This window comes from Gossypium raimondii, chromosome 10 (genome assembly GCF_025698545.1).
Source record: "Gossypium raimondii isolate GPD5lz chromosome 10, ASM2569854v1, whole genome shotgun sequence".
Taxonomy (NCBI): domain Eukaryota; kingdom Viridiplantae; phylum Streptophyta; class Magnoliopsida; order Malvales; family Malvaceae; genus Gossypium; species Gossypium raimondii.
The window spans coordinates 22,306,113-22,318,167 of NC_068574.1; the positions used below are offsets into that span (position 1 = coordinate 22,306,113).

The window sequence follows — 12,055 nt, forward strand, 5'->3', positions numbered from 1 at the left end:
AATGTTACATACTTCTCATTTTGACCTCTTCAGTTCTGGAGCTCACCGAGCCTGGAAGGGAGCTAGCGGTACCCTATATGGTCTTAATTGTGTCGACATATTTCAACGCGATACTATTAAAAGAATGCCCAAGGCAATCTAAAGCCAACTCCATCAGAAGTCATCACCATAACCTAAAGCTCCCCAACAGCAAAAGCTCTGCAAATCTTCAAACCTCTCCAGTAAAATGAAGTTCCAACCAAACCTCCTCCATGTTTAGTTATCATTATTATTTAGTATTAGATAGTTTTACTATTATTTTAATTTAATAATATTTGTATATGTTGGTAAATATTATGTTAAAGATAATGACATATTAAGGTAATGATTTCTTGTAGATAAAATTTTGACTCGTATTCGAATGATAAATTATTTTATCTAATTATTTAATATTTTATTATAAGTTATTTCTAATAGTTTATTCTCTAAGTTATTTTATAAAATTAATAAAAAATTATTTTAAATTAGATTAATTCTTATTTAATTAGTTCATATTTTTAAAAAATTATAAAAATATATTATTTAATAGATTTTAAAATAAATATGTAAAATTATGCTAACCCACATAATATAAAAATTAATTTCATATAAAGATTTTTTATCACTCTATACTAGACCTGATCATGGGCCGGACCGCTTGAAAAGTGTGAGGATTTGGGTAAAAATTTAAGTTTGAAAAATTAGTTTAGACAAAAAATGAGGCCTAATTTCATAATGGACTAAGCTTTGAATATGATTTTTTTGCCCCGGCCCGACTCGGCCTGAATTTGTAATACTGAATATTTAATGTTATTTTTAATTTTTATAACAATTTACTTATACTAACCTCTCGTGTCCTATCCTCTCCCCTTAGCCTTCTCAAATCCCAAATCCCAAATCTCAAATCAATTTTAAAAAAAAAAGAACCCTTAGTGGTTCCATCAAGACACTGTTGCTTCCTCTGTTGTTGGCGTTCTTCCACCACAGAGTCACGCACCCATTGGTCCATCGTCGTTCGCCACAGTCGCAGCAGGACTAAGAACCCGAACTCAACTCAGGTTAGGTTTCTCCCTTTCCCTCTTATTCTTTACATTCATAACTTCAAGCCCGTTCTTAATATTTTTGGGCCTTAGGCAAAACAATAAAATGAAGTTTTGAATTCCTTAAAAGTTAGAGAAAAAAAAATTTAAGTCCTTTAAAAGTTGATAAACAGAAATTTTAGACCCTCAAAAAGTAAAATTTTTTGTTGGACCCTTAAAAACTAAAAAATAATATTTTAGACCTTTTTAACGTTGCAACGACCTGAACTCCAGATGAGCCCAGGGCAGGCGTGCATAACTTTATATGGGATTGGGTTATGCCGTTAGATATTATATTATTTTGTTGTAGTCTTTCTATTGTTGGGTACCAAAACACTGAGTATACTAGTCGAGAACCCCCCAAATTTCATTTTCGACAATGCGAATTAGAATAGTGAATTGTCTATGTGCAACCCTGATACTGTTGTTGCGCAATTTGACAGGAAGGGAATGTTGTTATATGAGAGTGAGGGAGTTGATGAATTGATTGTAGGCAGTAGCTAGTTTTGGGAGCCAAAATGCTTGCCTAAACAAATAGAAATATGGGTTGAGTCGGATTCGAGTTGAGTTTAGATATATTTTGAAGTTCATTTTTTAAATTAAGTTTGAGTTTAAAAAATGAAAATTGTGACTTAGGCTTCTTTTAGTTTGGCTTTGCATGCCAGTGAAGTGCAGTTGGAAGGAAAATATTGTACCAACCTCACTGGTCAGCCTTTTTGTTCAGCATGTTAGTTCAGTGAAAAGCCATCTCCACCACACTAGTCAGTCCCAAATCAGCTGAAGTTTTCAGCAGCAATTGAAATTAACTGAGCTGTTGGCATTTTTAACAGACAAAAATACTCTTACTTTTATCTGTAAAAACATTTTGTATCATAATATAATTTCTAGTAATAATGAAACTTGTTATGTCTTATGTTACTATATTTTTTTATTATTAAAATCATCCGTTTAGATACTTCAAAATTTGATCCAAGTATAATGTTACTATTTGTGAAAATAATATTTATCATTGTTATAAAAATATTTAACTATAAAAATTAAAATAATTATCATTTTAATATATAATTTAAATTAATTATATAATTCATTAAAATATTGGTAGATACATTTTAATATTTTGTTAAATGAATTTATAAATTCACGTATTTTAATAATTTTAAAAAAGTAAAATATATAATTTTAAAAACTTCTATTATATATCAATTTTAATATGATGCCCTTAATAGTCATTTTTTATTCTCACCTCATCGCTACAGCTGCGTTTGAATCCAAACACACACTCCATCATTGTTTCTAATCTCACTGCTACAGTATTCAATCTCACCGCTACAATAACTAATCTCACCGCCATCGCTATTTTTAACCTCACCGGAGATAAACACACTGCCCATCCAAACTAAACCTTAGAGACGCTGCCTATAGCCTCAACTCTATCCATAATAATTTGTTAAAATAATTTTATAAAGAATTGAAAGTAGAAATTTTATGGGTTCATCGTTCCAAGCGAGAAAGGTATCTTTTTGCAGAAAAAACGTGTGGTTTTGATTGAGTAGGTGAAAGGTAAGGGTTTAAATTGTTGGTACTGTAATTTTTTTTTATGACTTATAAATTCTATACTTATCAAAAAACACTTTAAATCTTTTAACTAAATATAAAAATTAGGAAGGAAAAACCTTATGCCCCAACTCTAGAGAAAAAAACTACAATTAAAAGTATTACCCGCATTTAACATTTATAATTGTTATGGTTTTTCTTAATAATTATAATTATTAATTTTTATGCCAGTTTTTTTTATACAATGCTTATAATTATTCATAGTCCCCCTCCAACCTATAAATAGGAGGATAATGCGCTTCAGCTTACTCGAATCTATACTCATACCAATCGAATTAAGACTCAATTGGCATTTCTTATTAAATTTTAAGTAGATTGCTTCAGCGAAAATGAAATTAGACATTGGATTGGCTTGAAGTGGTGGAGCAATGGATATGTTTTGATTATGAGAAATTCAAGTCTAATGATGAGACTTCGTGACACTTGAAATTAACATGTTGTAAATATTGATGGTTTAAGATGGGGTGTAGGACTGCAATTTGCATGGTATCGTCTCTTATTCCTTTGTACATTATAAAATGTAATGTATATTGTTAATAGAAAGTAGGTTGAAAGGCAAAGATTGAGGTGATTGGTTAAATATAAAACTCGTTCACCAGCTTTGAACCTGAGCCATGATCCTCAAAATTATTCCTTTTTAAACAACTATTTATAAGTTGTTCCATTGCTGCTGCTGCTTTAGATGATCCATCCCCACTGTTGCTCAAATCAAAACATGCATTCCTTGGACTCCTCTTTATGTCCAATGACCTTTGCCACACTTGTATCTTTTTTTCTTACACTTTCTCATTCACTAACGTTACAATCAGACATTGAAGCTCTTCAAGCCTTGAAACTTTCTGTTGATCCAAACATGATTCCACCATCATCGTACCTCACTACTTGGGATTTCTCCATTGATCCATGCGATAATATAGGTCCCAAATTTCTAGGAATCTTATGTTCTTCCCCTTCAAACAATTCGAAAAGCCGAATAACAACACTTGAACTTGATGGCGCCGGATATGATGGCTTTTTACCACCCAGAATAGGAACCCTTACTGAACTAACCTCCCTTGATCTTAGCAGAAATAGATTCAGAGGGCCATTGCCTGATGCCTTAAAGAATCTCAACAAGCTAACTAGACTTTCTCTTTCAGGCAATTTTTTCACCGGCGGTATCTGGACATGGATATACAGATTGAAGAAGGTTGAAAGGATAGACTTGTCGGAAAACTGCCTCTCCGGCCGGATCCCTGCTCGGATTTCCAAACTACGAAGATTGACTCAGTTAAGCCTGTCAAAAAATGAATTTTCAGAAAGGATTCCCAACATATATGCATTACAAAAGCTCCAGATATTGGACCTTGACTCCAATATGTTGATTGGAAGCTTGCCAAAGCTTCCACCAAGACTAAGAACTTTGAGACTGTCCCACAACAAGCTTACAGGGCATATCACATCATTAGTAAATCTTGATCATCTAATATCCGTAGATGTGAGTGATAACTGGTTTACAGGACCCATTAATAGGGGGGTTCTTGCATTACCTCGATTGAGTCACCTCAATGTGTCCTTCAACCAGTTCACAAAAATGGAGGTGAACAACTATTTCGGAAGTGGATCCCGGCTTCGAACACTTGATGCGCAAAGGAACCACTTGCGAGGTCATTTACCAGTTAAATTAGTGAATTTTGAGAGATTAGAAGTAATTAATTTAGCCCACAATCAATTTACAGGCCAAATCCCCATGGCATATGGGCAGAGATTGGGGAGACCATGGAGAACCCTGTTTTTAGATTATAACTTCTTATCAGGTCGTATTCCACCGGAGTTTGGCCCCGTCGCCGTGAGGATCAGAGGCAGCCTTGCAAATAATTGCTTGAGCTGCCCTTTAAGGATCCCACTTTGTAGGGGACAGCAGAGGCATGCTTCGGCATGCCATGGTGTGACTGATGGATAATTCACAAATAGTGAGATAGATAACAAATTACAAAGTGAGTTTTTATATGATTCCTTTATTTCTCTGATTTTAGATGTTACAAATGAATTATTATTTACATAGGATTAATATACTAACATGTCAATTTCGATTTATATTTGAAAATTTAATTCGACCAATCTGATTTTATCATGAGAAGTTAGTAATTTGAACTTAGAATAATCAAAACAAGTAACTCAATTTAAATTAAATAAATATTTTTAAAAATTAATAAAAATAATGCTTATAAACTAAATTATTATTTTACTTTAAGTATAACTTGTAAATGTAACTATCATTGTCTATTATCATAAAATATGCAATTTCGGCTTCTATCTATTGATAGAAAATTCCAAAATAATAAATACTTAATAGAAAATTATATTTTATCTATTTATTTCCAAGTAAAATTAATAAGTGAAGAGAAATTATCAAATTACGATGCAAAGTTTCAAAAAATTGATATATTTCAAAATCTCAATATCTTTTATTTTAATTTTATTTGGCTATAAAATTGAAATTTATTTTTATTCTAATTTATTTAAAATTATAAAAATATTTTTAACAAAATTTTCTTTTAGTTTGTACATATCTTTTAAATTCTAAAATCTAAATCCCACAAATTTTAATTAAAATATTGTTATTGACGAAAAAATCAAAATTTGAGATTAAAAATATTATTAACAATAAAATATTTATAACATTTAAAAATAATGTAAATAAAATAATTATTTTCACCTATTCCAAAGGTTCAACTTTTATGGTTTTATATATTATGGATTAATTAATTTAAATTTATAAAATTATTATATTTTATTTCAAACTTATTTCTGATAATTATTAATTTTTATAATAAATTTAAACCGATTAAATAATTTATCTAACTTCGATTTAATTTTATTTTAAAATTAACAAATTAAACTTTATCAACTTTAATAATCAAATCTAAACCCTGCAAGTAACTTGATTTTAAACTTATTTGATTCAACATAATCATTGTATTAAATTAAAATTGAATGACTAAACATGAAATCATCATAACCCGGACCTATAATGGTCCAATGAGAATTACTCACTCACCACAGTGTCGTTACATTTATACATTAGCCTATTCAATTGAACCAAATGATTGTTTGACTAATTGTATGATTTTATTAGGTATAATTCATTAAATTGGATTAATGATTATATAATTAATGTCATAATTATTCAATAACATTAGTAGATAGAGGAGTTTATAATTGATCAATACGGTTAAATTGATCAAAATTTTAAAATTAAACATTAGTGGTCCAAAGTTTTGATATATTTTACTATATGATAATAAATTCCAAATATGTACGCTCAATGTTGTGTTTACATAGACCAATTTAATTGGATCAATAATTGTACAATTAATTATACAATTTATTCAATTGGATCAATAGTTGTACGATTCTTGTCACAATTCCTTTGATTGCACTAGTATTTAGAGGAATATACAATGGATCAATACCTTTAAAAATACTTATACACTACAATGTCATTAACTTCATAAATAGATTCATTCAATTAGAACAATGATTGTACAATTAATATCATAACTTAAACTACGTTAAAAATTAGAAAATGTAAAATTGATTATTACTCTTCAAGTTAGTACATTCGTACATAGATCCGATTCAATTGGTTCAATGTCATAAGCATTCAATTACATTTGTAGTTAGGGTGCATAATTGATAAATACTCTTAAATGGATGACAAACGTAAAATTAAACATTGATGGTCCAAAATTTTGATATATTTCACTATATGATAATGAATTCCAAAATGTATGCTCAATGTTGTGTTTACATAGACCAATTTAATTGGATCAATCATTGTACGATTAATCATACAGTTTATTCAATTAGATCAATGGTTGTACGATTAATGTCACAATTTATTCGATCATGCTAACTAATAATTAGAGGAATATACAATTGATCAATACTCTTAAAATACCTATACACTACAATGACATTATTTTCATACATAGATTCATTCAATTAAATCAATGATTGTACAATTATTGTCATAACTCATTCAACTACATTGGAAATTAGAGAAATGAAAAAGTGATCATGACTTTTCAAATTACTCATACACCACAATGCTAGTACATTTGTATATAGACCTGATTCAATTAGTTCAATGTCATTATCATTCAATTACATAAGTAGTTAGAGGAATGCATAAGTGATAAATACTCTTAAATTGATCAAATATTTGAAATTAAACATCGGTAGTCCAAAGTTTTGATATATTTCACTATATGATATTGCATTCTAAACATGTATAATCAAAGTAGTGTTTACATGGACTGATTCAATTGGATCAATGATTGTACAGTTAATTATACAATTTATTCAATTGGATCAATTATTGTACAATTAATGTCACAATTTATTCAATTATGCTAGTAATTAGAGGAATATACAATTGATCAATACTTTTAAAAATATTTATACACTACAACGTTATTACCTTCATACATAGATTAATTCGATTAAATCAATAATTGTACAATTAATGACATAACTCATTCAATTACGTTAATAATTAGAGAAACGTGCAATTCATCAATACTTTTTAAATTACTTGTATACCACAATGTTAGTATATTAGTATATAAACCCAATCCAATTGGCTCAATGTCATAATCACTCAATTACATTAGTATTTAGAGGAATGCATAATTGATAAATACCCTTAAATTGATCAAATATTTGAAGTTAAATATAGGTGGTCCAATGTTTTGATATATTTCACTATATGATATTGAATTCTAAACATGTATACTCAATGTTATGTTTACATGGACCAATTCAATTACATCAATGATTGTATGATTAATTATACAATTTATTCAATTGGATCTATGATTGTACAATTAATGTCACAATTTATTTGATTACACTAGTAATTAGTGGAATAGACAATTGATCAATACTTTTAAAAGTATTTATGCACTACAATGTTATTACCTTTATACATAGATTTATTCAATTAGATCAAGGATTGTACAATTAATATCATAACTCATGCAATTATGTTAATAATTAGAGAAATGTACAATTGGTTAATACTTTTTGAATTACTCGTACACCATAATGTTAGTACATTCATATATAGATCCGATTTAATTGGTTCAATGCCATAAGCATTCAATTACGTTTGTAGTTAGAGGAATGCATAATTGATAAATTGTGACGCCCCAAACCCGACCGGGACAGTTTGACCTAAATTTAGAACATCACATTAGCCACTGAGGTGACTCTCCATTTAAAACTTTACGAACCACACCAATCAACCAGACACACCACACAATTGCAGAATATTTCATATAGGAAATTAGACTTAAGTGCATACTTTTCTAAATTAATCATTTCATTCACACAATCAGAAGGTATAAGGCGTACCTTAATACTAGGCAGTCTCCTTTAGCTACAAAAATTTGTTAGTTCATTTAATTATCATCAGATTAATCAAGTAAAAAACCATCTAATCAAGTAGTCAAGCTAAAAATTATAACATTCGAAAATCCTCCCAAAAAAAAAAACAGTCTGTAATGTTCGTTTACAACCCATTGAAAATTTTATTTCAAAAGTTTAAGTCTAACTCTAGTACTAAACCCTTGAAACGACCTACATTGCCTTCACTTCGGAGCTTAAAAACTCAACACACATACTCAAAGAAAATGCCTTGCGATGTATCACCAATTTGCCACCCTTTTTTCTAACTCGAGAATTATTTATCTGCAAGGTAAAATAAGGGGGTGAGCTTGGGAAAGCTCAGTGAGTACACATGCATACAACACAAATATATATACACATCAGTCATGTTAGTATTTAAACATATTTTAACAATTCACATATAACACAATTTTCATACTCAACACAGTGATATATTAGCAATTCGTGATTATAAAACATAGTAAAATTATATGCTCATTGGATAAACGGATCTCCAAAACACACCACATGACTCATAAAGTCGTACGCTATCTCTATGTAAATATAGCATGTATGCTCACACTATCCAAACACACCACACTATCTACGGTGAATGGAGCTATGCTCGACATTCCCTTATCTCTCTAATGCTATCTCCGGGCCACAATGCGCAACACATAATAAAAGGGTGACTACTCACAATCCTATGGCATGCCAACAATATCCAACATTTTCAAGTGTTCACATTGCCAAATCACATTTTATTACGCAATATAACTGGCTCGCATTACTGTTGAGCTGGCACTAATGTAACACCCCTAACCCATCTCTGTCTCTAGATTAGGGTTACGAAGTATTACCGTACAATCAGAAACATTAAACTTTAAATCATCCAATAACTTGACCACATTATAAACCATTCACATACATGCATATTGTCCCTAAATCGAGCCCTCAAGGCCCTAAAAATAACTTAGAATCAATTTGAAAGTGTTTGGAAAATTTAAGAAAAAGTCACAAAAATTTAAAAATATGGGCACACGGCTGAGACACACGCCCGTGTCTTAGGCTGTGTAACCTTCGAATTAGGGACACACGACCATTTCCCAACCCGTGTTCTCACTCATGTAACTCTCTGAGTAAGATCACACGGTCTTGTCAAGCGCCTATGTGCCAGGCCGTGTAACTCACTGACTTAAACCCTTTGAAATCATCAGATGACACATGGCCATGTCGCCAGGCCATGTGTTTCACATGGCTGAGTCACACGCCCGTGTCTCAGGTCGTGTGGACCCAAATTTACCTAAAATCAAGTCAATTCAAAATCATGTCATGCATAAACATTTAGACTTATAATGCACACTTTCAAAGCACCAAAAGCTCACCTAAACACATATATATATGCCATTCCCAAGAACCTAATTCAACTAACCAATATGCCATTCAAAGGTACCACAGTATATCATGATATCAAGCATCAAACATGTCAATATTGTACTAATTCATACATGATAACCTATTCAATTACTTACCTAAAACATACCACATATTGACCATTCTCAAACCAACAAATTGTACCAATATGCCACAGACATTCATTATCAAAAAGTGACCAAAAGTACTTACCCAAAACAAGCATTATAACTCCATTAAGCATACATGAACATCAAAGCACAAACATATTGAGTTACCATCTACATATTCATAAAAAAACCATTATAAACCACCCTATACATGTTAATATTGTCATCTCCAAACATAATAACCTAGTTCAAATATGAACTAAAACATATCAAAAGTAACCATTTTCAAACCATCATCAACATGCCAAGAGAATCATATCAACAAGCTCTTTTAAGTGATCAAAATCACATAACTTGGTAAGGCATCAAGGTGTACCAAACCAATATAGCTTTCCAAAGCTTATAAATGCTAGAACACTATTAACACATACACCATAATACCATTACAAAGCACCTTATACATGTCATTATAAACCTTAACCAAATTACTCAAAAACTACCGAATCGTCTGTTAGATAGTGTGATAGATCTCTGACGAGCTTCCAAACCGATCAAGCCTTTGATAATCTATAAAACAAAGGAAAATAAATATGTAAGCAATGAATGCTTAGTAAGCTCATATAAACTTTAAACATAACATACCATTTCAATAATGAACTTTATAGAATAAATATAAACCTTTTACCAATTCCATAAGGCTAATAAAAGTCTATATAACACCATCAAACTCACAAGTTAGTATACTTGTTCATGATACATAAGAAATCAACCATGTATAAAAACATAACATTTAATTCATCATCATTACCATATAATCATGATTCATTCTATTTGCTTACTTACCGTTTCCAATACCATGATTTAATACAAGCCTATTCAAGCATCATCAAGCTCACATGTTAGTGGATTCATTGATAATCATCTAATCTCATTTATAACATAAATAGATTTCATAAGATATATTACATAAGCATCAACTTTTTCATATAGTTATGAACCTTTCCATTAAATCACTTACCGTTTCATTTCTTTTTTTTTTTACCTATTGAACCATTGAGAATTACATCGGATACTCGGGAAAGCTCACATAAAGTGTGCCTTTACACATAACTGTAACCTTTCCTTTACATTAATGCTCACACGTGCTGTGGGTCAGAATATAAGCTACACGATGTTGCTCAGACAAGCTGTGGGTCGAAATATAAGCTACACAATGCTACTTACACAAGCTGTGGTGAATAGTTGCTATGTGAATGCCTTGTTTGTGAATTGGTATTTTGAGTACCAAATGGTTGAAATTGAGATGTGGTATGCATGTTAAATTTAGGAAAAATGTCTCATATATGAGTTTGACCATTTAGGTATATTTTGGAAGTGTGATTGGTATATTTTAAAAGGGGCCAATGGTTGTGATTTTTGATATCATGTTGTATGTGTGGATATTACATGTTATAAAATTGATATTGGTTGGTTTTGAATGCTTATTTTTGCCATGATTGCATGTGCATAGTTGAACTTAGGTTGGTACTACATTGGGTAAGAAATATGGCTTGGAAAATGGCCTATTTTTGTCTACACGGGTAGAGACATGGGCGTGTGCCTCAGCTGTGTGTGACACATGGCCAAGTGACACGGTCGTGTGTTCTCTGATACTTTATAGAAATCAAGTCAGTAGCTTCACACGGCCTAGCACACGGGCGTATGGCTTGGCCGTGTGGCATGGCCATGTGGCATGGCCATGTGGCACAAGTCAGCATACCCTCTAGTTTTCACATGGCCTAGCACATGGCTTGACACACGGACGTGTAAGGCAATTTCAAAGTGTATACGTCCTGGCACATGGGCGTGTGGGTTGGCCGTGTAACCCAAGTCAGTGAGTTACACGGGGTTAGACACGGGCTGAGACACGACCGTGTGTTCCCATTTTGAATGCCCACACGGGTGTGTGCCCCCTACACTTTGAAAATTTTACATGTTTTCCTAAAAATTTCTTGAGTACTCAGTTTAGTCCCAAACCATTTTTAATGTCTATTTTGGGCCTCGAGGGCTCGTATTAGGGATTATATGAATGGATTTGAATGATTATTCTTTTGAATGTGAAATGTACATGAGATGTTTGTTAAATTGATTTATAATTTTGGTAATACTCTATAACCCTGTTCCGGTGTTGGATACGGGTTAGGGGTGTCATAGGTCATATCATTTATAATTATTCATTCAAATAGCATAAATTACCAATTAAAAATTTATTTTAATACCATATTTGACTCGTAAATATTAAATAATAATATTTACAAACTTACTCGTCATATTTATGGCTCCTAAACCATTATTTCTGATACGAACCGCCTTAGTGTTGAGTCGAGTTGTATTTGTGTTCCCGATCGT

The 12,055-nt window shown here is 31.4% G+C and overlaps 2 protein-coding genes across 2 annotated transcripts; both read left to right on the forward strand.

Moving 5' to 3' along the window:
• The first annotated feature begins 876 nt into the window (after positions 1-876).
• Positions 877-4,779, forward strand: LOC128033804 (receptor-like protein 35). Its single transcript, XM_052621962.1, has 2 exons — positions 877-1,076; positions 3,851-4,779. Exon 2 carries the CDS (start codon positions 4,069-4,071, stop codon positions 4,651-4,653), a length of 585 nt encoding a protein of 194 aa, XP_052477922.1. The 5' UTR covers positions 877-1,076; positions 3,851-4,068; the 3' UTR covers positions 4,654-4,779.
• On the forward strand, positions 3,457-4,061 carry LOC105775344 (probably inactive leucine-rich repeat receptor-like protein kinase At5g48380). The gene is made up of 2 exons (XM_052622403.1): positions 3,457-3,917; positions 4,010-4,061. Exons 1-2 carry the CDS (start codon positions 3,457-3,459, stop codon positions 4,059-4,061), a joined length of 513 nt encoding a protein of 170 aa, XP_052478363.1.
• Positions 4,780-12,055: the final 7,276 nt, after the last annotated feature.